The following is a 26,362-nucleotide window of genomic DNA, read 5'->3' as shown; positions in this document are numbered from 1 at the left end:
GGCGGCGGCTCAGGGGCGCGGGGCGGAGGCGGCGGGCGGCCGGGGCGCGCGCAGGGAGCTGCGCCGCATTTTGGAGAAGTATTTATAATGCAGCGGCGCCGGTGCAGTCGCGGCGCCTGGGGTCCCGCAGGGTCCTAGCGTCCACTGCATTGGCTGCCGAGGGTCACCATGTGATCTCGGGGGTGGGAGCAGACACCGCCTCCGCGCCCGCCCGATGGCACACTTGGGCGCTGCGCGGCGGCCGGGTGCGGGCGGCCAGCGGGAGTGCGCCTGGGCTGGGGTGGCGCGGGCAGCCCGGGGTACGACGGAGCGGCCGAGCCCCGCGAGGTGGCCGGGGACGAGCGAGCGCGCGACCCGGGTTCCCGGCCCGGAGGGAGCGCCCCGTGGGGGCTCCGGGCAGGGCGCCTCCCGCCCGGCCCTTGCACCTCCGCGCCTCCACCCCTCTACGCGGGCCCGGGAGCGCCCGGTCCCGGGCCTGGGCCGCTGGAGTCCGCGGCGCCGCGTCCTCCTCCTCTTCGGCCGCCGGGCGCAGTCACCGAACCATCTCCATCTCCATCTCCCGCCCCTTTGTCTGAATGCGACGCCCGGCCGGGGCCCCGGGGAGGGGCGCCGCGGCTTCCCCGGCCTGGCGCCCCTGGGAACCTGCGCCCGGGGCCACACGGGCTGGACGCGCGGGTACACGGTCGGAGCGGGATCTAATGCCCAGATCGCCCGCAGCCCCCCGCGTCCGGGCGCAGCACAGCAACCCTCCGCTCCGACACCGAATTCCCGCAGCGGGCACGGGGGGCGCTGGGCTGGTCGGACCCCTCCCGGCTCGGCCCCCCGCCCTCCTCGGCCCGCGCATGCGCTCCACGATCTCGGTGCAGGTGCGGGGGGGGGGGGTGCTCTTGCCGAGCCTTGCGGGTCCCTGCGAGCCCTATCTGCCTGTCGACGCTGCGGGCCGGGGGCGGGGTGTGAGGGTGAGGGTGGGGGACAGGTAATCTCAGATCCCTCCCCTAACACTTTATGAACCCAGCCCCCTGCAGCTATGCACCCCTTCCCCGCGTCGCCCCGCAACGCGCCGCATTCCCCGCGGTGGCCCCGCAGGGCAGCCTGGAGCCGAGTTCACCACACCCGCATGGTTGGAGTCGAGACCTAGGGGACCAGGTCTAAGGACCCTCAGCCTGCCTGGGGCCCAGCCAGGCGGCTACCATCACCTAGAGGCTAGGAAGGGGACGACCCCTCGCCAGCGTCCCGCCAAGGGACCCGGGTAGAGTAGGGGGGACCCCGGACCCAGGAGCTGAACTGGTCCACAGCCAGGATCGCCAGCGCAAGGACCATGGTGGAAGGGGGCAGCCAAATTGGGAAGTCACCCCACACTCTATTTCCCAGATGCCTGGGTTTATCTGGGGCCTGGCTGTCATCTTCCAAGACAAGAAAGTGAAACCGTGGAGAATCTCAAAGGAGCACACAGGTCATTCAGAAATCACTCCATGTGCTGTCTGAACGCTGCCGAGAGCCCAACCAGCCACAGTGGACCAGGCTGCAGCGTGTCCTGAGGTTGACCAGGTGGAGGGCAGACGTGTCCTGGCAAAGCCAACAGCAAGCAGGGGATCCAGGCAGGAAAAACAAGGAATGCGGAGGGGTGGCTCATGTGCCTAGAGGAGTCAAGGGGCTTCAGAGGAAGGGGAGATAGGGCTTTGGATGTGGGCCTTGAGCACCAGATCGGGGATTTGGGAAACATTCTGTTGTTCTGTGATGGGGGCCAGAAGGGAGGACCAGGTGGAGGATCCAGGGATCTCTGACCCCAGACTTGGTGCAAAGAGGCTCCTCCGTGCAGAGTGGCCCAGCCCTTAGAAGGCCACAGCCTCTGCTGGCTACTACCCAACCCACCCACCCTCCTCTGGCCCCCAAAGTCAAGCCCACAGGTGGAGGGAAGGACCTGTGTTTCCACTCAGCCTGACTTTGGTAGGCCCTGCATCTGCAGAGGTCCCTTCCTCCAGGTGGCCTGACCTCACCTTCAGCCCCAAGTCTTGAACCCCCTGCCTCCCAAGATAGCTTGGCCAGCCTAGCACTGCAGCATCCTGGTCTAGAGGGCCCTGGAGAGTGCCAGGAGGAAGTGGGGAGGATACAGCCAGACTCAGCTTGGAAGGGACAGAGCTGGACACCAGGGACAGCCACCTGGAAGATGTTGGAGACCTCAGGGGCTGGGCTTTAGCGATCCGAGTGGGGGTGGCCTTAAAGGGAAGGGAGGTCTGCCCAGGCAGCAGGGTCCCAGGCCCGCCACTGAGCCTGTTCCCTCCCCAGTGACATGAAGCCCCCCCACCCCACCCTGCGCCTTCTGCCTGCATCAAGAACCCATCTCACAGACAAGGAAATTGAGGCTGGGTGGGTCCATTCTCCGGGTCCGTTCTCCCATGCACTCCTCTGGTTTCTGCTGCTCGGAGTCCCCTCTGCACCCACACCCTAGTCGCCTGGGCAGCCCCAACCACCTGCAATTCCACCCTGCACCCCTGCAATCCCGGAATCACAGTCGAAGCTAGACCCCAGCCCACAAAAGGGGGGCGCGCGTGCAGGCCAGGACCCCTCCCAGACTCCAGAGGTAGAGTAGGGTGGGTGCCCTGGGCCTCCCCTGTTCCATGCTAGGAGGGGGCGCCAAACACAGGACGGTGCATTAGCAGAAAACCCCTCACCCCAAGTGAAGAAGGGACCCTGGGGCCCAACCTGGAGCAGACCCACTGGGTCTCCTCCAAGGACACCCTGAGGGCCAGCCTGTCCCTGCCGGGGGAGGGGGGGGAACCTGAGACCTAAACTTCACCAGCGGTCAGAGGTACAGGGGGGCCTGGGAAGCAACAGAGATGAGTGGGAGCGCTGGAGGAAGGCCAAGGGGTCTCCAGAGAAGTGAACCAAAAGACCGAGGGATGGGAAGACAAGAGAAAATCAGACCAGATGGAAGGCCCAGTGTGCAACTGACAGTAGCTGCCCAAAGAGAAAAGAGGAGGGAACAACCATAATATAATAATGATTATTATTATTTCCCCCAGCTAAGGGACCGAGACTTCGGATTAAAGCCTGTCCAGCACTTTGAGTGAACCTTCAGTCCCGAGAGGGTCCTGGGGGTGGGAGGGAAAAGCTCCTGACAGGCACCCAAACTGCTCAACCTCCTCACCCAGAGTCCATGACCCAGCAGCCATCCCTCCCTTCTACACAGGCTCAGTGAGTGCCCACCTTCTATCGGGCCCTGAAAAGAACAAAGCCCAGTCCTCCTGAGGCTTTCCAATCCAGCAGGGGAGGGTCGGAAATAAATAAAAGAGATCAAAGCTCTAGTATCCCTTGGGGACAAACAAGCAAACAAAAAGCAAGGTAGGATAAGGAACTAAAGAGTGAGGTGGGTCATGGAGGAGGCCAAGTGCATAACTCCACGGAGAGACCACAGCCTGTGCAAAGGCCCGGAGGTAGGAGGGGCTATGAATTGAACATGCTGCAAAAGATATTCTCAGACAGGCCAGCTCAGAGAGTTTACTTACCACAGTGTTTTCTAGGAAGATGCTTGAAGACATGCAACATGGAGGGGCTGACAAGAGGTCTAGGAAACAGTGACTCCAAACCAAAAGAGTGAAAGGTAGGCAATGGGCAGCAGGAGTACCCAGCTGGCTGGGAGCAGGAGGTCCAGAGCCTGGCAGGGGGCCTAGAGGTGACTTGAGGTTAAGGATGTGATAAAGGCAGACAGTGTGGGAACATTAAGGCAAACATCAAGTCCAGAAAAAATTAAAGCTGTCCTAAAGATAATGTGTTCCCAATTCACTGCTTAGCCTAGAATCATATTTACATATATAGTCGTGGCAGATGCTCTTGATTGAATCTGCCTACAGATGAGCAGGAAAGCGGTGTCATGGCTCTAGGACAGAGCCTGAATGCTGTCAGCCTTGACCACTCGCAAGGCTAAACTCCTTGCAAGAATTGTCTGTGCCGACTCTGTCCACCTCTCCTCCTCCCGTGAAACCCCCATCCAGGCCTTCCCCACCCACAATTAACCCTCTTCTTATCAAGGTCAACAATGACCAGTGCTGCCAAATCTAGTGGTCCAGGCTTGGCCCTTCTTGACCTCAGCAGCATGTGACATGACAACCCCTCCTTTCTAACCAAAGCCCTCACCTGTGTCAGCTGTCTTCATGACTCTCGGCTGCCCCCTCTCCTCTGGGGACCCCTCCTCTCTGCCCTCTTAGTGCTCACCTCTGCTCTGTCCACACCCAAGCCACAAGGGTCCCAGCCAGCCCTTGTGTTCCTAACTCTCTCTCTCCGTCCCCTTTTCCACACATATCTGTCCACTTGCTTTCCCCCGCTCAGGGGTCTAGGGCACACCTCAAGACTGGCTCCTCCACCGCGACTCCAGGCCCTGTCTGGGGAGCTTGTGCTCCTACTCCCTCCCAAAGAGTGCTCCTATGAGAGGCTTTCTGAGACCGTCCCTATCTCTCATAGTAATGGAAACCACAATTTGTGCCGGGGCTCGTGGCTGCCCACAACCTACAGGGTGCCCAGTTAAGATTAAATTTTGGGTAAACGAATCACTTTTAGTATAAATATGTCCTAAATACTGCATGGGACATACGTAATACTAACGAGTACTTACACTAGAAGTACTTGTACTTTTTATACTGAACAGTATTCATTGGTCCTAGATCTGTTTTTGCTAAATCGGAGAACCCAAGCAGAGAACGCGGTCCATCCCCACCTCCCCGGCAGCCAGGAATGGCCACGTGACTGAAGCCAACCAATGGAACATCAGCATCGTCGGGGCGGGGCCCCGGAGGGAAGACACCTGCCTCCGTCCGCCCTCCGCTCCTTTCTGGGGCCCCAAGACTGGAGGATTCTGATCCCTGCCACCGAGTACCCCGCGCATTTCCAGAACCGAGGGCTGGTCTGAGCTTCAGCACTCCCTCGTCTCTCTCTGGCCTGCTTTAGAGTTCACAGGCATCATCACCACCAGACATCTAGCTCAACCTCCCAGCACGACCAAGGTAGGACTCTGTGTGGTCCAGACAACGTGGATCGGCAGCAGCATGCCAGGCCCTTCCAGGCAGAAAAGCACTGACAGGACAGGTCCTGGGGTGGGAGCAAGGGCAGGGCAGGTGCTGTGGGGCTGAGGCCTGGAGGAAGGCTCTGAGAAAACGTGTGCACACGCACGGTGACACGGACAGGCTGGGGTGGGGACTTGTGAGCTAAAGAGGGGCGATCCTCCCCTCTCTGGCAGGAGCACCGTGGTGCCCCTGGGCAGCCACCACTAGGGAACTAACACCCCGGAAAGGCCAAGTGTCCCACAGCGGTCACTTCCAACCATGGCATTGCTTGGTTGGATACTTGATACTACAAAACATCGATGGAATGAATGGAGGGACAGAGGGACGGAGGGAGGGTCACCTGCTTCCTCCAGAGGGCTCCTGCCTGGCGCTATGCACACACCTGTGGATGAGTAAGGGCCCGTTACCCACAGGCATAACACTTGTATTCAGACCCAGATTCTTATTCCCTGGTGCCCAGGGGCTGGGCTGGGGCTGTAGGAGGAGCCCGGCAGGCTGGGTGGAGGCTGTACGGACCATGCCAGCCCTCCCCGTGCCCGGAGGAGCCTTCTCTGGCTGCCGGCTCCTCCTGCCTGTCCCGACAGCTACCGCGGGCTAGGCTATGCGGGGGCCCACTGGGGGGCCTGCGGGGAGCTCCCAGGACAGCCATCCCCAACGCAGCGCAGAGGATCCCCGGGGGGCTCGGCACAGCGACAGCGGTTCCGGGGACGAGGCCAGCTTCTACACTCCCCTGGCCTCAAGAGGGCAGGCAGGCAAGTGAGGTGTCTGAAGGCTGACTTGCAGTGGCCACAAAGTGCCTGTGGGTATAGGTCCACACGTGGGGCGAGACACGCGTATCTGCTCAGCACAGGCCCTGGTGTGGCCCACATGGAACCGCTGGGGAAACGAAGTCCCACACCAGGGACCACTGGGGGCGACGCAGGTGGGCTCTGGTGGCCAGAACAGGGAGACAGGACACAGTGTGCTGGGCCGGGTGTTTATTGATGAGGAACAGCGGTGTCTGAGGATCCTCAGCGCCCGGCAGGCCAGCAGGCACACAGGGCCCGGCGCTCGGCCTGCAGCAGGAGGGTCTCCGTCTGCAAAGCAACAAGGGGCAGTGAGGGCAGGGCGCCGTGCCAGCGCTCCGCCCACCAGCTCCCGAGGGCAAGGCATCTCCGGGTGCTACCAGCAGTACCCTCTCCGCCTGCTCCTGAGACCTCGGAGCCCCCAAACACACTGAGTGTCAGACCCTCTCCTACCCTGTGGGCCTCCACCCCTTCCCACGCTCTTCTTTTAGACCCTCCGCGGTTTCTGCCAGCACAGCTGTCCCGTCTGGGACCCTGCACATGCTCATTCCAGGCCTGGACAGCTTCAACCCGTATGCTGCCTCTCAGGGTCTCCCCCAACGCCATGTTGGGCTGGGGCTGCTCTTCTCAGGAGCCCAGCCCCAGACTCAGTGAGATTCAGATCCTGGAGGCACTCTAGGCCTCCATCTGGGCCCTGCGGAGCTGGCCAGAAAAGGGAACCAGGGTGGGGTCTCCCCTTCTTTCCACTTCTGGAGATTCTCCCCCATTCCCAAACTCTGTCCTAAGTGAAAACTCCCTTGGCTGAGGCACAGTGAGGACGCAGGAGAGGGTGGGAGGGCTCAGTGTTCCTCCCAGACTTGGGCGTTGACCCTGCACCGAGCACCCTGTGCCTAACACCCATCCCTCCCCAGGTGAGGCTGGGGGGTGTGGAGCCTCCCAGACCGCCCTGCCCAAGCTGCCCTTTCTTGCCCAATCCTCCCCCCACACCCGTTTCTGACCCAGGGAAAGTGACCCCTCTTTCCCCTGCCCGCTGGACCTCACTGCCCCATGGGGGGGCGGGGTGCTGAACTGAGACTGGAGGTTCTTCCTCAGGTCCTGGGTGTGGCTCATAGAGAAAAAGGCCTAATGAGGCCTTAGGGAAGGGGGCACCCTCCCTCACCGGGTCTGGAAACGCTCATGGGTGAGACCTGCGCCCACAATGCCCCTCAGAACACTGGAGCCAAGAGCAGTTGGATCACCGGTGGTGCCACAGGTTGGGTCCTTGCCCCGCTCCCCCCCAGACAGCTGCCTCCCGGCCAGAGGAGCTCACCCTCGAGTCCAGGCTGTAGGCCGTCTTCCGAAGGTCCTGCAGGGCGCGCTGCATGAATTCGAACGCGTGGCAGTCCACGCACGGACGGCCTGCGGGAGTGCGCATCAGCGCGGAGGGAACGTCACCCTAGTCCCGTACCCCCCCCAGCACCTCCCACCGAAGGGGGGGCCGGGGGCCCGACCGCGAAAGGGGCGCGAGGTAGGTGCTGGGAACAATGGGGAGGAACCGTGCTCTCGCACGCCCGGGTGGCGTCAGGGCCCCGTGGGGACCCCTCCACGACGCACGTACTTTGCGCGGGGACGGCGCTCCCGGCGGCGGGCTCGGCGCGGGCCTGGAAACCCAGCAGCGCCACGCTCAGCAGCAGCAGCCACGGCGGCAGCGACCTCGGGAGCCTGCACCGGAGCGGGGGGGCCATGGCCGAGCGCAGGGAGCCGGGGCCGCCCTGCAGCGAGCCGCGGGGGTCAGCGACGCCCTCACCGGGGTTCACGGACCCCCTCCACTCCGCCCTCACGCCCCAGGCCCTCGAACCCCTCGCACCCCGCCCTCACCGGGGTTCACGGACCCCCCACCCCGCCCTCACCCCCCCAGGCCCGTAAACCCCTCGCCCTCAAACCCCCCCGGGCTCGCGAACCCCTCCTACCCCGCCCTCACCCCCCTCCCCCGGGCATGTAAACCCCTCGCACCCTGCCCTCACCCCCACCCCGGGCTTGCGAACCCCTCCCACCCCGCCCTCACCGGGATTCACGCACACCCCCACCCCGCCCTCACCCCCCGGGGCCGCGCACCCCCCTCGCACCCCGCCCTCACCGCGGTTCACCGACCCCGCTCCCCGTCCTCACCCCCCTGGGCCCGCGAACCCCTCGCACCCCGCCCACCCCGGACCCCTGAACCCCTCCCACCCCGCCCTCATCCCCCAGGCCCGCGAAATCCTCGCAGCCCGCCGACCCCGGGCCCCCGAACCCATCCCACCGCGGCTCAAGGACCCTCCCACCCCGCCCTCACCCCGGTTCAGCAGCCCCACTACCCCGCCCCATCCCGGGCCCGCGAACCCCTCCCATCCTGCCCTCACCGGGGTTCACAGACCCCTTACTTCGCCCTCATCCCAGTTCAGGGACCCCCCCCGCACCCGTGCACCCCCGAGCCCACAACCCGCCCCCCCAGGCCCGCGAACGCCCCACCCCGCCCTCACCGCGGTTCAGGGACCCCGCGACAGCAGCGCCGGCGACTCGGGAAGACGTGCTGCGTCGGGCGCGCATCGCGCATGCGCTCCGACCGGACCCCGCCCGGGTCCCCCATCCGCCGTCGTTGTCATGGGAACCCCAGACTGCTCGAATCACCAGTTTAAAGGGACCGAGGAAGCTCCGAGACTCCGAGTGCTCAGCTCTGGCGGGGGCTGCACCTACACCCCCACCAGGCTCACAGTTGTTGGAGTCCGGAGGGCTGCCGGGAGGAGGCGGCGTCCAGAGCCACTGCGGACGGGAGCGAAACTGAGGAAGCGGGAAATCTGCTGTTAAGAGTCCAGCAATGCGGAGTATCGGGGTGTCCCTGGGGCCGATCCTGAGGGAGGGGCTCTATGCACGCCAGGGGCTGGGGAGGCTCCCCGCCGGCCAGCAGGGTCCGGTCTGGTCGGATTGCCCCGGGGAGATCAGGGCCAGGAGCGAGCCAGACTGTGGGGCCGTGGGGAATCCACCCTGTGGTCTTCACTCCCGCGCGGCCTAGCCCCTGACCCTCCGGCCGGCCGGGTTCCTCCTTTACACCTCTCGGAGCGTGGACAACTATTTGCCACTCCTCCTTCGGCCCCATTTCTCCCAGCCTTGAGGTCCTACCACCTTCCCCGGCTGTGTGACCTCGGAGGGGTCACTTGGCTTCTCTGTGACCTTTTCTTCCTCGTGAATGCTCAGGGCTGTTGGAAGCAAAGAGCCTCGCGTGCCCCCCCCTCCCCGAGGCGCGCGGGTTTCAGGTTCCTGCCGGGCCCACGCGTGCGGGGTACACCCGCCCCTCTGGAAGGGACGCGCTCCACTTGGCGTCGACTGGCTACCCGCAAAGCCCAGCAGCTCCGCGGAAGGCGCCCCAGGCCCACGTCCCGGCCGCGTGCGTGCGGGAGACCCCAGCAGCCCGCGCTGTGCGGGGCAGCGCCGCGCCTCTACGTCTCCGCCCCCTGCGCCCGGCCTCTGGTCGGCTGTGGTCCCCGCCGGCCGCAGGCTTCCCGACCCAGGGGAGGGGCGGTGCTCGTGACCGCCACTCTCTCCTCTTCCGGGTCGGGCGCGCTCCCGGGGGGCCTGGGCGGGGGTAGACTATGGGCCGCGATCCCGGACGTGCGCATTTCCGCGCTCTTCCTCGCCTCGAGCCCCGACGGCGGAGCCCAGCGCTGCAGCCTTGAGGGGCCCCTGGGGCTGAAGACGCCATTCGGCCTCGTCTTTTTTCTGCCTCTCCGTCTCACACTTGTGACCTGCGTCGGTCACCCTCTCCGCGTGCCGGTTACGCTCTCTGCGCACCGGCACACAGCCACGTCCACGCGCGGAGGGGGACCCAGCCTACCCAGAAGCAAGGCGCCGGTAGACCTCAGGTAGCGGTGCTCTGGAAGCACGCTCTTCCCGCCCCGCTGCAGGCTTGTCCAGCGCGTCCTGCTCAGTAGGGAGGGGTTGCTGGTGCGCTGCGTCCCCGGGGTCCCGATGGCACCGCGGATCCATCATCGCGTGCGTACTCCCGCTTCCCCGGCACCCTGGGATCCTCTTCTTCCGGTTCATTTCCGCCCACGGTCCAGCCTGACCTTCGAGCCGAACACACCCTCGACCTCCTGCGGCGACCGCGCGCGCCTGCCCAGGGGACCGAGCGGGCGCCAGGGGCCAAGGGATGTCGGGGGCGGGACCAGGGGCGGCCGACGGAGCCGTCCGGGTCTTGAGTGCGGGTGCCGCGGAGCTCGCTTTCTCTCCATCCCCCCCAGCGCTGGGGTCCCCTCCCCAGGGCACCGGCTTTCGCCTCTCAGTTGGAACCTTCTCTTCAGCGAACAGGTTGTGATTTATTTTTCTTTTCTGGAACTCAGGACCCCGAGTTTAAGACCTGAGCGGAGATCAAGAGTCAGCCGCTTTACCCACCGAGCCACCAAGGCGCTCCCGTGATTTTTTTTTTATACCCGAGGGAAACAAACCTCGAGAGTCCCTAGCCCCACCCCGCCTCGGCTGCACCTCTCCCCGCGGCCTACGCTCTCCTCCTTTCTCTCTCGAGCCCACTCCTGCCTGGCCTGCGACCTCGGCTACCCTGGCCCATCTTGGGACAGTACTCAGTACCCCCCCCCCCCCCCCCGCCCCAGCAGCCCCGCAGTCCCCTCCCCCCAGCGCTCCTCCCCAGGGCGGCACCCCTCAGGGCGCTGCTGGGCAGCCCTTTGCCCCCCACTTATTCATGTCGCCTCCGGAGAGTCCCGTCCTCTGCGACCGTATGCAGTTGTGGCCGTGCACAGCAGCCATGCAGCCTCGGACTCGCATGTCCAGCTGCCTCCTGAACACCCGCACGTGGAGAAGGGACTTGTCTGTGTCTGCGAGTCCCAAACCGATCTGATTGCACCCCTCCTCCCCACCCCAAGATCAAACAGCTGCTCTGTCCACAGCCTTCCCTGTCTCGGGTCAGGGCAGTCTGCCCCTGCAGATGCTCACACCAGACCGGCAACAGCCCTAGAAATCGTGTCTGCTGCACGGTCAGAGCCCGCAGAGCACCTCTCTCCGCCGCCGCCCGCCGCCCCGCGTCGGGACTCCTGACTCGCCGCTCGGTCTCCCGGTGGCCCGCCCCCTTGTGGTCCAGTCTTCCAAGGCAGCCAGGACTTCTTACGCCTTTTTTAAATTGCGGTAACATATACGTAACATAAAAAGGTACCATTCTCACCATTTTCAAGTGTCCAGTCGGTGGCAGGAAGCACGTTCACACTGTCGTGCAACCGTCCCGACCCTCCACCTCCAGAACTTGTTCATCTTCCCAGACTGCCCCCAGGAAACACTAGCTCCCCATCTCTCCCGTCCCCAGCTCCCCGACACCCACCATCCACTTTCTGTCTCTATGATCTGACTCCTCTGGGGACTCACGGGAGTGAGACCATCCAGTGTTGTCCCTTTGGGGCTGGCTCATGTCACTGAGCCCAGTGTCCTCAGGGTTCACCCAGGTGGTGGCAGGTGCCTGCACCTCCTCCCTGTTTAAGGCTGAATAACACTCCACTTTATGGATGGGCCATGTTTTGTTGATCCACTTATCTGCAGGTGGACCCTTGGGCCACTCTGCTGTGACTAACGTTGCTGACCTGACGGAAAGACCTTTTAAATCATCACCAGCCACTGTCCCTCTCTGCTCACCGTGTTCCCAGATCCCCTCTGCCCCCAGGGACGGTCCAAGCCTTTCTGCGGCTGAGGCCCTGTGAACATGGGGGGCAGGTGCAGATATCTTTTCACATTTGTGTTTTTATTTTCTTAAGACACATCCCCAGCGGCAGGACTGCTGGGTCATAGGATAAGTTCTATTTTTATTTTTTGAGGACCCTCCATACTGTTTCCACAGCGGCTGCATCAACTTACCTTCCTACCAACAGTGCACGAGGGTCCCCTTTTCTCCACATCCTCGCCAACACCTGTTGTTTCTTTTCTTTTCTTTTTAATGGAAAGATTTTTTTTTCTTCTCCAAAAGGCAAAAAACTACAAACACCCCAGGTCCTGAGCTCCCCAAGACTTGGGTCCTCCACTGCCCCCCCGAAACCCGGCAGGAGGGGGACTGGGGAGTGCGGAGAGGTTGGTTCTTTAAAAGGTCACCCCTGGACAGAAGGCCCTTGGTCGTTCGCTGCCTTCCTCCGCCTCTCACGGGCCGCCGAGGAGCGGGATGGCGGGGCCCAGGGCTACGCCGGCAAACTCAGCTTCTTCCCCTTCAGGACTTCAGTGATGGAGAGGTAGAAGAAATCGCAGTAGAGGACAGTGTGGACTAGGCGTGGACTAGGCCCACCACGATGGCAGTGAGGTTGGAGAAGCCCTCGAAGTGGTAGCGCCAGATGCAGTTGAAGAGAGGGAGCGTGGGGTGGATGCCCAGCGCGGACAAGTAGTGGCCGGGATCGTCTCGGCCTCCCTGGTCTTGCTCACCACGAGCAGCCGGGGCAGGTTGGCTACCGACTCCAGATAGGTGGAGAAGGTCCAGAGGATCTCTCGAGGAACACCAGGATGGCCGTGGGAACAGCGAGGAACTCCACCCGGAATGTGTCGTGGTTCCATTGTAAGTGGCTTTGAACTTGCTGTAAATCGTCCAGATTATGGTGAAGGAACAGGCGGTGTAGACCACCTGCATGCATGTCTTGTACGGTGAGAGGTAGTTGGTGAAGAGGTCCGGGTATTGGGCAGTGAACACCACAGCAAAAAGGACCTGGCTCTTCCCTGAAATCGCGGCACAAGGGCGGGCGGGACTTGCAGATTTAGAGCAGTAGCAGGATGATGGCTAGGAGGTGGGAGAAGCCTCCCAGGACTCGGAAGGTTTTCATGCTTTAGGGGGGTCTGACAGGGCTGGGCTGGTGGGGTTCTGGCCGGGTGGCTGGGCTGGGGGGGCGGGAGAGGGGCCCCTGGGTGGGCTCCGCTCTGGGGAGGGGGCTCTGGGAGGGGGAGCCGAAGTGGGAGCTGGTTACCTGTTGTTTCTTGTCTCTTTGATGAGAGCCATCCTAATGGGGGTGAGGGGATTGCTCACTGGGGTAGTGTCTCTTCTTATAAGGACACTAGGGCCCCTCCTCTATGACTTTATTTAACCTTGATTTTTTCCAGAGAGGCCCCCCTGCTCCAAATGCAGCCACACTGGGGGTTAGGGCTCCAAAATATAGATTTGGGGGGATACAAACATTCATCCCATTACACCCCCATCCTCCCTAGACCCCTTTACCCTGTCTGACATTTTTAATTCTCCTTACAATTCTCACCTTCTGTCTCGCGATACACTTTATTCGATATGGTGATTTTTCACTGTATCCAGAGTTCTTGGAGGGAGGGGAAGAACTTTGCCCTCAAGCATATTTGGCACTATCTGGAGACATTTGGGGTTGTCATGGTGCAGGGGAGAGGTGCTACTGGATCTACTGGGTCAAGGTCAGTGGTACTGCTAGACGCCCTACAATGCTCAGGGAGAGCCCTCATGAAGAATGACTTGGCCCATATTGTCCATGGGGCTACTGTGAGGGGCCCTGATCTGTATCTTCTCATTGGGGTGCCAGGCCCTGGAGGGCAGGAGCCTGTGTCTCTTTGGCTCCCTGCTGTGTCTGCAGCACCTAGAACTGCAGGGCCTTCAGAAGATGCATGGGAAGCATGAGGACACTAGTGCCAGGGGCCTGGGGCTGGGGGCAGGAAATTGGCCTGGGCAGGAGCAGGGAAGCGCCGGCCACACGCCCAAGCCTGAGGGGGAGCTGCGTGATCAGGGCTTGGACAAAGGGGCACATGAGGAGGAGGCCACTGCAGCCAGTGGGAGAGTGGGGGCAGATGGCGGGAGAGACAGTGCTCCCTGGGGGCCCCGGTATGGTCAGGCTCCCGGCGGGGGGCGGGGAGGGGCGCCGCTGGCCTTGTGGAGAGCCGCCTTGAGAGATGAGGGAGTGAAGGGGTGCAGAGAGAACCCTTGGGGGGACATTCATGTCAGAAATTGTGCCTTAGAGACGTTGGCTCTCCAGGCCTGGCTTCAGAGCCTCCTCGGGCTGGAGATTGGATCTGGGCGTTGTCAGCGTAAGTATGGCCTCTACAGTGATACCAGGAAGCTCTGGAAATGAATATTTTTTATTTAAACTCAGTTAATTAACATGTAATGTATTACTAGTTTCAGATGTAGACTTCAGTGATTCATCCGTTGCGTTAACACCCAGTGCTCATCACATCACGTGCCCTCCTTCATGCCCATCCCCCAGTTACCCATCCCCCACCCCCCTCCCCTCCAGCAGCCCTCAGGTTGTTTCCTGAGATTAAGAGTCTCTTACGCTTTGTCTCCCTCTCTGGTTTTGTCTTGTTTTATTTTATCCTCTCTTCCCCTGTAATCCTCTGTTTTGTTTCTTAAATTCCATATACGAGAGAGATCATATGATAATTGTCTTTCTCTGACTTTTTTCACTCAGCATAATACCCTCTAGTTCCATCCACATCGTTGCAAATTGCAAGATTTCATATTTTTGGATGGCTGCATAATATTCCATTGTGTATATATACCACATCTTCTTTATCCATTCATCTGTCGATGGACATCTTGGCTCTTTCCACAGTTTGGCTATTGTGGACATTGCTGCTATAAACATCGGGGTGCACGTACCCCTTTGGATCCCTACATTTGAATCTTTGTGGTAAATACCCAGTAGTGCAATTGCTGGGTCATAGGGTAGCTCTATTTTCAACTGTTTGAGGAACCTCCATACTGTTTTCCAGAGTGATTGCACCAGCTTGCATTCCCACCAACAGTGTAGGAGGGTTCCCCTTTCTCCACATCCCCGCCGACATCTGTCGTTTCCTGACTTGTTAATTTTAGCCATTCTGACTGGTGTGAGGTGGTATCTCATTGTGGTTTTGATTTGTATTTCCCTGGTGACAAGTGATGTTGAGGATTTTTTCATATGTCTTTTAGCCATTTGTATGTCTTCTTTGCAGAAATGTCTGTTCATGTCTTCTGCCCATTTCTTGATGGGATAATTTGTTCTTTGGGTGTTCAGTTTGATAAGTTCCATAAAGATTTTGGATACTAGCCCTTTATCTGATAAAATGTTTGCAAATATCTTCTCCCATTCTGTCGGTTGTCTTTTGGTTTTGTTGACTGTTCCCTTTGCTGTGCAAGTTTTTCCACTTGATGAAGTCCCAGTAGTTCATTTTTGCCTTTGTTACCCTTGCCTTTGGAGACGTGTCTAGCAAGAATTTGCTGTGGCCAAAGTCGAAGAGGTTGCTGCCTGTGTTCTCCTCAAGGATTTCAATAGACTCTAGGTCTTTCATCCATTTTGAGTCTATTTGTGTGTGTGATATAAGGAAATGGTCCAGTTTCATTCTTCTGCATGTGGCTGTCCAATTTTCCCAACACCATTTGTTGAAGAGACTGTCTTTTTTCCATTGGACGTTCTTTCCTGCTTTGTCGAAGATTAGTTGACCATGGAGTTGAGGGTCCATTTCTGGGCTCTCTATTCCGTTCCACTGATCTATGTGTCTGTTTTTGTGCCAATACCATACTGTCCTGATGATTACAGCTTTGTAATAGAGCTGGAAGTCCGGGATTGTGATGCCACCGGCTTTGCTTTTCTTTTTCAACATTCTTCTGGCTATTTGGGGTCTTTTCTGGTTCCATACAAATTTTAGGATTATTTGTTCCACTTCTTTGAAAAACCTTGATGGTATTTTGATAGGGATTGCATTAAATGTGTAGAATGCTCTAGGTAGCATAGACATTTAATAATATTTGTTCTTCCAGGGCGCCTGGGTGGCTCAGTTGGTTAAGGGACTGCCTTCGGCTCAGGTCATGATCCTGGAGTCCCGGGATCGAGTCCCACATCAGGCTCCCTGCTCAGCGGGGAGTCTGCTTCTCCCTCTGACCCTCCTCCCTCTCATGCTCTCTGTCTCTCATTCTCTCTCTCTGAAATAAACAAATAAAATCCTAAAAAAAAATAATATTTGTTCTTCCAATCCATGAGCATGGAATGTTTTTCCATTTCTTTGTGTCTTCCTCAATTTCTTTCTTGAATGTTCTATAGTTTTCTGAGTACAGATCCTTTGCTTCTTTGTTTAGGTTTATTCCTAGGTATCTTATGGTTTTTGGTGCAGTTGTAAGTGGGATCAACTCCTTAATTTCTCTTTCTTCTGTCTCTTGTTAGTGTATAGAAATCTGATTTCTGTGCATTGATTTCATATCCTGCCACTTTACTGAATTCCTGTATGAGTTCCAGCAGTTTTGGGGTGGAGACTTTTGGGTTTTCCACATAGAGTATCATATCATCTGTGAAGTGTGAGAGTTTGACTTCTTCTTTGTGACTCAGATGCTTTTTATTTCTTTTTGTTGTCTGATTGCTGTGGCTAGGACTTCTAATACTACATTGAATAGCAGTGGTGAGAGTGGACACCCCTGCTGTGTTCCTGACCTTAGGGGGAAAGCTCTCAGTTTTTCCCCATTGAGAATGATATTCGCTGTGGGTTTTTCATAGATGGCGTTTATGATATTAAGGTATGTACCTTCTATCCCTACACTGTGGAGAGTTTTAATCAAGAAAGGATGTTGGACTTTGTCAAATGCTTTTTCTGCATCTATTGAGAGTATCTTATGGTTCTTTTCCTTTCTTTTGTTAATGTATTGTATCACATTGATTGATTTTCAGATGTTGAACCAACCTTGCAGCCCAGGGATAAATCCCACTTGGTCGTGGTGAATAATCCCTTTAATGTACTGTTGGACTCCATTGGCTAGTATTTTGGTGAGAATTTTGACATCCATGTTCATCAGGGATATTGGTCTGTAATTCTCCTTTTTGATGGCGTCTTTGTCTGGTTTTGGGATCAGGGTAGTGCTGGCCTCATAAAATGAGTTTGGAAGTTTTCCTTCCATTTCTATTTTTTGAAACAGTTTCAGAAGAATAGGTATTAATTGTTCTTTAAATGTTTGGTAGAAGTCCCCTGGGAAGCCATCTGGCCCTGGGCTCTTGTCTGTTGGGAGATTTCTGATGACTGCTTCAATTTCTTTAGTGGTTATAGGTCTGTTCAGGTTTTCTATTTCTTCCTGGTTCAGTTTTGGTAGTTTATACGTCTCTAAGAATGCATCCATTTCTTCCAGATTGCCTAATTTGCTGGCATATAGTTGCTCCTAATATGTTCTTATAATTGTTTGTATTTCTTTGGTGTTGGTTGTGATCTCTCCTCTTTCATTCATGATTTTATTTATTTGGGTCCTTTCTCTTTTCTTTTTGATAAGTCTGACCAGGGGTTTACTGATCTTTTTTTTTTTTTTAAGATTTTATTTATTTATTTGCCAGAGAGAGACAGAGTACCGAAGCAGGGGGAGCAACACGCTCCCTGCTGAGCAGGGAGCCTGATGCGGGGCTCCATCCCAGGACCCGGGGATCATGACCTGAGCCAAAGGCAGATGCTTAACCGACTGAGCCTCCCAGGTGTCCCGGGTTTATCAACCTTATTAATTCTTTCAAAAAACCAGCTCCTAGTTTCGTTGATCTGTACTACTGTTCTTTTGGTTTCTGTTTCATTGATTTCTGCTCTGATCTTTATTATTTCTCTTCCCCTGCTGGGTTTAGGCCTTATTTGCTGTTTTTTCTCCAGCTCCTTTAGGTGTAGGGTTAGGTTGTGTATTTCAGATCTTTCTTGTTTCTTGAGAAAGGCTTGTATTGCTATATACTTACCTCTTAGAACCACTTTTGCTGCATCTCAAAGGTTTTGAACCGTTGTGTTTTCATTTTCATTTGTTTCCATGATTTTTTTTAATTCTTCTTTAATTTCCTGGTTGACCCATTCATTCTTTAGTAGGAAGCTCTTTAGCCTCCATGTATTTGAATTCTAACTTTCCTCTTGTGATTGAATTCCAGTTTCAAAGCATTGTGGTCTGAAAATATGCAGCGAATGATCCCAGTATTTTGGTACCAGTTGAGACCTGATTTGTGACTCAGGATGTGATCTATTCTGGAGAACGTTCCATGTGCACTAGAGAAGAATGTGTATTCTGTTGCTTTGGGATGGAATGTTCTGACAATATCTGTAATGTCCATCTGGTCCAGTGTGTCATTCAAAGCCCTTATTTCCTTGTTGATCTTCTGCTTAGATGATCTGTCTGTTGCTGTGAGTGGGGTGTTAAAGTCCCCTACTATTACTGTATTATTGTTGATGTGTTTCTTTGCTTCTGTTATTAATTGGCTTATATAATTGGCTGCTCCCATGTTAGGGGCATAAATATTTAGAATTGTTAGATCTTCTTATTGGATAGACCCTTTAAGTAGGATATAGTGTCCTTCCTCATCTCTTAATATAGTCTTTGGTTTAAAATCTAATTTGTCTAAGGATTGTCACCCCAGCTTTCTTGTGGTGTCCATTAGCATGGTAAATGGTTTTCTACGCCCTCACTTTAAGTCTGGAGGTGTCTTTGGGTCTAAAATGAGTCTCTTGCAAATAGCATATCGATGGATCTTGTTTTTTTAATCCAATCTGATACACTGTGTCTTTTGATTGGGACATTTAGCCCATTTACATGCAGAGTAACTATTGAAAGATATGAATTTAGTGTCATTGTATTACCTGTAAAGTGACTGATACTTTATATTGTCTCTGTTCCTTTCTGGTCTATGTTACTTTTGGGGTGTCTCTTTGCTTAGAGGACCCCTTTTAATATTTCTTGTAGGGCTGGTTTGGTGATCACAAATTCTTTTAGTTTCTGTTTGTCCTGGAAGCTTTTTATCCCTCCTATTTTGAATGACATCCCAGCTGGATAAAGTATTCTTGGCTGCATATTTTTCTCATTTAGCACCCTGAATATATCATGCCAGTCCTTTCTGGCCTGCCAGGTCTCTGTGGATAGGTCTTCTGCCAGTCTAATGTTTCTGCCCTTGTAGGTTATGGACCTCTTGTGCCGAGCTGCTTTCAGGATTTTCTCTTTGTCTCTGAGATTAGCAAGCTTCACTATTATATGTCAGGGTGTTGGCCTACTTTTATTGATTTATGGGGTTCTCTGTGCCTCCTGGATTTTTTTTAAAGATTTTATTTATTTGAGAGAGAATGAGCTATCTTCCCATATATCGCTTCAGATTCACTTCTCCACACCTCCTACCTTGCAGAAAGTGGTTGCTTTTCTATTTGGAGAATTGTAGCTATTCTTTTCTTCAATCTCTGGTTGAGTTCGCAGGTGTTCAGAATGATTTGGTAGCTATCTAGCTGAATTCCTGGGACCAGATGAAACTAAGTTCTCTTACTCCTTCACCATCTTGGACTCCAAAATGAATCTTTTTTTTTTTTTTTACGTGATCTCTATGCCCAATGTGGGACTCGAACTCATGACCCTGAGATCAAGAGTTGCATGCTCAACTGACTGGGCCAGCCAGGTGCCTCTGGGAATGAATCCGTTGATGCCCTCCACCCCGACACCCAGAGCCCTCAACTCCTCCATACTGTTCTCTGGCCACCACCACTTTGTGACCAGGGTGTGGGTCTGGACACATGTAGACACTGCTCTTAGAAGCCTCAAAGAGGCTGGATCAGCTGCTTTCTGCTTGCCTTGGGATCTTCCTGGGACCATATCCCAAGGACCTTCTCCTTCCAGACCACATGCACCCACAGGCCCACCATCCCCAATTCCCAGCAGTCAACATACCCTCATCCCCCCTCCACCCCTGCATTCACCTTCCCAGAGGGAGGACCAAGGTGGAGAGGTAGAGCCATGGGAGTCCTGTATACACAAAGTATGTGAGAGAACAGGAAGAGACAAAGATGACATCAAGTTTGGCCTGGGGGAGACAGGGAGGTGTGAGTCCAAGGTGCAGAGGATCAGGTCAGGTTAACTCAGGTGCGGCTTTAATAGCTGGGCAGGGCTGGGAGGATAGAAGTGGGAGCCAGGGCTTTCTGCCCAGTCCTTCTCTCCTTGCCCACAGGCCCAGGAGTGCGCTGTCTTCATATTGAGGGAGAAGGGAAGAGAAGACCCACCCCTGAGAGGCTGTAACACAAGGGCTTGCTGTGGTGTGGAATTGCAACCAACTTTTATACCAAATAATGTGCTAAGAAAATTCAAGCAATAGCAATGAAATTTTTCTTTTTTCTTTCAAGATTTTATTTAAATTCAAGTTAATTAACATATAGTGTACTATCAGTTTCAGGGGTAGAATTTAGTGATTCAACACTTGCATATATCACCCAGTGCTCATCACATGTGCCCTCCTGCATTAATGCCCATCACCCATTTACCCCATCCCCCCATCCACCTCCTCTCCAGCAACCCGCAGTTTGTTTCCTACAGTTAAATGGTTTGCAGCAATGAAATTATTTTAAAATGATTTAAAATGGTTTTGCAATTGTCTTAAAATACCTCTGCCCATGGCAACTGGTGGAAGCAAATTCGAATGATCCCAGGAGAAAGGTATCTACATCATAGGCCTTGGAAATCTAACCAATAATTTTTCAAGGGCAATGAGTAGTACATAGTAAAGCAAATCAAGTGCACAAGGGAGCAAAGCGCCATGTGTGGAAAAAAAGAGAATGACCACAAATGATCAGAAACACAAAAATTATCAGACACAGGTTTTAAAGTAGCTATACTTAAAAAAAAAAAAGTGACTATATCAGGAAATCGGGAGCAGGAAAGGTGACAGAATTTGACGGGTTGGAAGATTCTGGGAAGATGGCACAGCAGGAAACACCAGAACTCCATCTCCCGTCCTGGTCAACAGGTGCAGCGGCAGAATGTGTGTAACATCAGGTAAATTGTGGTTAATTCAAATCCGTTTCAGCTCTTAGCACAGTAGCAACTACCTCAGCCCCCAGCCCCAGCCTCACAGCACACAGCTGAGCTTGAGTTTCTGGAGCAGCGAGCACATAGCGTGCAGGAGTTTGGGTGGGCAAAAAGGACCCTGTCCTCCGAATATCAGGGCTCTGTGCTTTGAGGACTGCTTTTGATCACACAGGTGCAGGCCCAGAGGTGGGCGGCCACTGCTGCGAGCCCCTCTCCCTGCGGCTGAAGTGCCTTCTGGGGAAAGGCTGGAGCCCTTTCTCTCCCCACTCATTTTACCTTCCTCTTTTTCCTCCTTTTGGGAGCCAGACAGTAAGTTGTCGTCAAAAAACAACTGCACGTGGGGCGCCTGGGGGGCTCAGCTGGTAAAGCGTCTGCCTTCGGCTCAGGTCACGATCCCAGGGTCCTGGGATCGAGCCCCACATGGGGCTCCCTGCTCCGCGGGAAGCCTGCTTCTCCCTCTCCCACTCCCCCTGCTTGTGCTCCTGCTCTCGCTGTGTCTCTCTCTCTCTGTCAAATAAATAAATATATTAAAAAAAAAACTGCACATAAGGGGAAAATTAGAAAGCGACCATGCATATCCAGGGAAAGGCTCAGGAAAGACCTGAGAAGACCTTAAGTGACACCTCAGGCTGATCCTTAGCCCAGAGACAGCCTACAGCAGTTAAAAAATAAAACTAATAATCAAAACAATAACACAAAATTGCAAACCCTGGGGAAAGGGAAAACATCTGATTTTCACAGTCACCACATTGTTAGATTCAAATGTGCAGTTTTCAACAAAAAATCATAAGGCACACAAAGAAACAGGAAAGCATCCCATTCAAAGGGATAAAAAAAAAAATCAACAGAAACTGTCTGAAAAAGACCTAATGGCAGATCTACTGACAAAAACATTAAAACAACTATAAGATGCTCAAAGAGGGGTGCCTGGCTGGTTCAGTCAGAAGACCATATGACTCTTGATCTCAGGGTTGTGAGTTCAAACTCCACATTGGGTGCAGATATTACTAAAAACAATAAAATCTTAGAAAAAGATACTCAAGGAACTGAAAGAGGATGTAGAGAAAGTCAAGAAAGCTATGTGTGAACAAAATGAAATATCAATAAAAAGATAGAAAATGCATGAAAGAAACTAAAAAATTCTGGAGCTGGAAAGCACAGTAACAAATGAAAAATTCACTAGAGATTCAACAGCAGATCTGAGCAGGCAGAATAAAGAATCCATGAACTTGAAGAGAGAACAACAGAATTATTGAGTCTGAGGAACAGATGGAAAAAAGACTGAAGAAAAGTGAACAGAGCTCAGGGGATCTGTGGGACACCATCAAGCAGACCAGCATACACGTTGTGGGGGTCCAGAAGGAAGAGAGAGAGAGAAAGGAGCAGAGAGAATATTTGGAGAAATAATGGCTGAAAACTCCCAAATTTGATGAAATATTTAAATACAAATATCCAAGAAGCTCAATAAACTCCAAGTAATATGAATCAAAGAGATCAACACCAAGACACACCATAATCAAATTTTTGAAAGCCAAAGATAAAGAGAGAATCTTTTTCTTTCTTTCTTTTTTTTTTTTTTTTTAGATTTTATTTATTCGTCAGAGAGAGAGCAAGCACAAGCAGGGGGAGCATCAGGCAGAGGGAGAAACAGGCTCCCCACTGAGCAGGGAGCCCAATGCAGGACTCGATCCCAGGACCATCATGACCTGAGCCGAAGGCAGACGCTTACCTGACTGAGCCACCCAGGCATCACATAAAGACAGAATCTTGAAAGCTTGTGTGTACTCATCACATATTAGGGATCCTCAATAAGGTCAGTGAGCACATCTCTCATAAGAAACTTTAGAGGCCAGAAGACGGTGGGCCAATATTTAAAGAACTAAAAGGAAAAACCTGTCAACCCAGCATCCTGCATCTGGCCAAACTGTCCTTCAAGGGTGAGGGAGAGACTGAGACATTCCCAGATAAAGAAAAGCTGAGGGAGATGTGATCACTACACATGCCTTGGAAGAAATGCTCAAGGAGTCCTGCGGGGTGAAATGGAAGGACACTAGACAGTATCTCAAAGCCATATGGAGAAATAAAGATCTCAAGAAAGGTGAATATGTGGGCAGTTACATAAGCTATTTTTTTATTATATTCAATTAGTCAACTTATAATACTATATAAGCTATTATAACAATGGTTTGTAACCACATTTTGTTTTCTGCAAAATTTAAGAGGTTGATGCATTTTAGATAATTACTAGCTCATGTCTGGGGCACACAATGTATAAAGATGTAATTTTGTGGCATCAACAACTGAAAGGGGTGGGGACAGAGCTGTAAAGGAGCAGAGTGTTTGCATGTTGTTGAAGTTAAGCTGTTATAAAGCAAAGTTAGAGTGTTATAACTTTATTTCCATGGTAACCATAGAGACAACAGCTATAGAATATACACAAATGGATAGGAGAAAGGAATTTAAGCGATTCACTACAAAAAAGCAACTAAACACAAAGAAGACAGTAATGCAGGAAATGAGAGACAAAAAATCTATAATGCACATAGAAAACAGCACAATGACAGAAGTCAGTCCCTCCTTAATCAGTAATTACTTACATGTAAAAGGATTAAACTCTCCAATCAAAAGACAGAGATGGGCAGAATAGATAAAAACACAGGATCCAACCATAGGTTGTCTACAAGAGACTCACTTGAGATCCAAAGACACAAATAGATTGAAAGTGAAGGGATGGAAAAACATACTCCATGCAAATAGTGACCAGAGGAGAGCAGGGGTGGCTACACTCACATCAGACAAAACAGACTTAAATTCAAAAACGGCTACAAGAGACAAAGGACAGTATATATTAATAACATTTCAGTAAAAGAAAATATAACAATTATAAACATTCACACACCCAATGACAGACCATCAAACTATATGACGCAAAAGCTGACGGAATTGAAAGGAGAAATGGCCAGAAGTACAGTAACAGTTGGAGATGGCAGTCCCCCACTCTCAGTAGTGCATGAACAACCAGACTGAAGATAATAAGGGCCCAGAGGACTAACCCCAGGCAACCAACCAGATGCAGCAGACACACAGAGCACCCGCCCAGCGACAACCCCACACGCGTTCTCACGGGCACTCGGGACAGTTTCCGGGACAGACCGTGTGTGAGACCACGTGGTAAGTCTCAGTAGTTTTTATTTATTTATTTGTCCGAGAGAGAGCTAGAGCGAGTGCACAAGCAGGGGGAGGAGCAGAGGCAGAGGGAGAAGCAGACTCACCGCGGAGCAGGGAGCCCGACGCGGGGCTCGATCCCAGGACCCTGAGATCATGACCTGAGCCGAAGGCGGGCGCTTAACTCACTGAGCCACACAGGCATCCCAGTCTCAGTAGTTTTTTAAAAGGTCGATATCATACAAAGTGTCTTCTCTGGCCACCACAGGATGAAGATAGAAATCAGGAACAGAAGGAGAACTGGAACATTCCCAAATTTGTGGAAATTAAGTAACATACTCCTAAATCAGTTGGTCAAAGAAGAAATCACAAGAAAATTAGAAAATACTTAGAAACAGATGAAGATGAAAATCTTCAACACAACAAAACTATGGAATGCAGTGAAAACAATGCTAAGCATTAGGGGAAATTTATAGCTATAAACATATTTAAAAACAGAAAAGATTTCAAATCAACAATCTGAGTTTACTACTTAATGACCTAGGAAGAAAAGAACAGACTACACCCCAAGCTAGTGGAAGGAAGGAAATAATAAAGAAGAGAGTGTAGATAAACAAAATAGAGAATGGGAAAACAATAGAGGAAATCCATGAAACAAAAAGCTGCTCCTTTGAAAAGATCATCCAAGTTGACAGACCTTTAGCTATACGGGCTAAGAATAAAAAGAGAGAAGACTGATTACTAAAGTCAGAAATGAAGTGGGAACATTATTACCGATTCTACAGAAATAAAAAGGATTGTCAGAGTCCTGTGAAGAGTTGTACACCAACAAATCGGATAACTTAGATAAGTGGACAAATTCCTGGAAACACAGAACCTACCAAGACTACATCACAGAGACACAGAAAGTCTGACTAGACCTACGACTAGTAAGGAGACTGAATCAGTAATCAAAAATCTCCCAACAGAGCAAAGCCCAGGACCTGACAGCTTCACAGGTGAATTCTACCAAACATTTAAGAATTACACCAGTCCCTCCCAAACTTTTCCCAAAAATTAAAGGGGAGAGAAACTTCCCAACTCATTCTATGGGGCCAGGCTTACCCTGATACCAAAGTCAGACAGAGACACTGTAAGAAAACAAAACTATAGACCACCATCCATGATGAACACGGATGCAAAAATCCTCAACGAAATACTAGCAAACAGAATTCAGCAGCACATTACAAGGATTACACAGGGAGGGTGCAATTGGGTGATTCCAGGGTGTGGGTAATACTCTAGTCCTTGATTCAGATGTATTTATTTTGTGCAATTTCAACTGCACATTTATGATTTGTGCATATTTCCATATGTATTCACAAAAAAAAAGTTTACTTATATTTTTAAAGAAAAAAATGAAGCAAAATAAAGACATGTTCAGACACAGAAGGTCTTCGGGAAGGAAATTCCAGAAGATGTAGTTCATCTGAGTTAATCTGAGTTCATCTGAGATAAAGAGATCCCAGACGGAAGATCTGAGGGTAAGCGAGGAGCAAGGCAAGAAGAACATCTGGTGGGAAAGATAAAGAAAATACGACTACATTAAACCACAACAAAAAGATAAATAGACACAAGATATCTGACAACGCATACATCAGGAAAGGGTAAACGGAGTTAAACTGTTCTAGATAAAATACCCAAAAGATCTGTATTTACAGAGGGATGTAGGTATTAAGTTCATTTTGTCACTTTTTTACAGGTTCATTTGGGCATGACTGACATACAATAACGATCTGATCAATTTTGACATGTGTATACGCGTATGATGTCATCACCACGATCAAGGTCATGAACATACTCATCACCCCCAACGTTCCCTCACCAGGCAGCTCCCCACAAGGACAACCACCAACCAATCTGCTTTCTGTTACTATAGACTAGTTTGCATTTTCTGCAGTGTTATGTAAGTAGATTCATATATTCTATTTTTTGCCTGTCTTCTTTGAGTTAGTATAATTATATTGAGTTTTATCTACATTGTTGGGTGTATCAATCAATACTTCATTCCTTTTTATTAGTGAGTAATGTTCCATTGTATGGAAAAACCACAGTTTCTGCATTTACCTGTTGATGGACATTTCGGTAATTTCCAGTATTTGGCTATTACAAATAAAGCTGCTCTGAATACTCACCTATAAGTCTCTATATGGACATATGCTTTCATTTGGGGTTTTTTTTTTATCTCTACTTAACATTTTTTTTTAATTCCAGCAGAGTTAACATACAGTGTGTTATTAGTTTCAGGTGTCCAATATAGTGATTCAACAATTTTACACATCTACTTAACATTTGTAATCTTTCTTGTAGCTTCCTGAACATTCGGAATACAGTTATGACTTTAATGTCTTTGTCTACTGATTCTATCATCTGTGTCATTTCTAGTTCAGTTCTGAATAACTAATTTTTTCCTGTCATTATGAGTTGTATTTACCTGCCTCTTTGCATTTATGGTAAGCTTTATGGATGCCAGATATTGTAAATTTTACAATGTTGGGAAACAGATTTTCTATTCCTATATATATATTTGAGCTTGTTCTGGAATGCAGTTAAGTTACTTGGAC

The 26,362-nt window shown here is 52.4% G+C and overlaps 1 protein-coding gene, 2 long non-coding RNA genes and 1 pseudogene across 3 annotated transcripts in view; 2 read left to right on the top strand and 2 right to left on the bottom strand.

Annotated features, from left to right (window-relative positions):
- LOC141372561 (uncharacterized) overlaps nt 1-7,244 on the top strand; it is a 13,382-nt gene extending 6,138 nt beyond the window's left edge. The window contains exons 2-3 of the long non-coding RNA XR_012377821.1: nt 4,659-4,997; nt 7,123-7,244. This is a non-coding gene — a long non-coding RNA (uncharacterized lncRNA). The remainder of the gene's footprint in view (nt 1-4,658; nt 4,998-7,122) is intronic.
- Nucleotides 6,020-9,106, bottom strand: NICOL1 (NELL2 interacting cell ontogeny regulator 1). Its single transcript, XM_025887361.2, is given in 5 exon segments — nt 6,020-6,133; nt 7,152-7,240; nt 7,440-7,562; nt 7,565-7,593; nt 8,341-9,106. Coding segments are annotated over 5 exon segments (414 nt in total). The 5' UTR covers nt 8,448-9,106; the 3' UTR covers nt 6,020-6,067.
- Nucleotides 9,107-11,965: 2,859 nt separating this feature from the next.
- LOC112836035 (ER lumen protein-retaining receptor 1 pseudogene) lies at nt 11,966-12,651 on the bottom strand (annotated as a pseudogene).
- Nucleotides 12,652-21,949: 9,298 nt separating this feature from the next.
- On the top strand, nt 21,950-25,925 carry LOC141372560 (uncharacterized). The gene is made up of 3 exons (XR_012377820.1): nt 21,950-22,692; nt 25,151-25,405; nt 25,501-25,925. It is a non-coding gene; the product is annotated as an uncharacterized lncRNA (long non-coding RNA).
- Nucleotides 25,926-26,362: the final 437 nt, after the last annotated feature.

The sequence above is a fragment of the Callorhinus ursinus genome, unplaced genomic scaffold, assembly GCF_003265705.2.
Source record: "Callorhinus ursinus isolate GAN/ISIS: 27379988/994484 unplaced genomic scaffold, GSC_fseal_2.0 scaffold4, whole genome shotgun sequence".
In the NCBI taxonomy this organism is placed as follows: domain Eukaryota; kingdom Metazoa; phylum Chordata; class Mammalia; order Carnivora; family Otariidae; genus Callorhinus; species Callorhinus ursinus.
The sequence above is the reverse complement of the archived record's forward strand: the minus strand, read 5'-3'. Positions and strand labels throughout refer to the sequence as shown.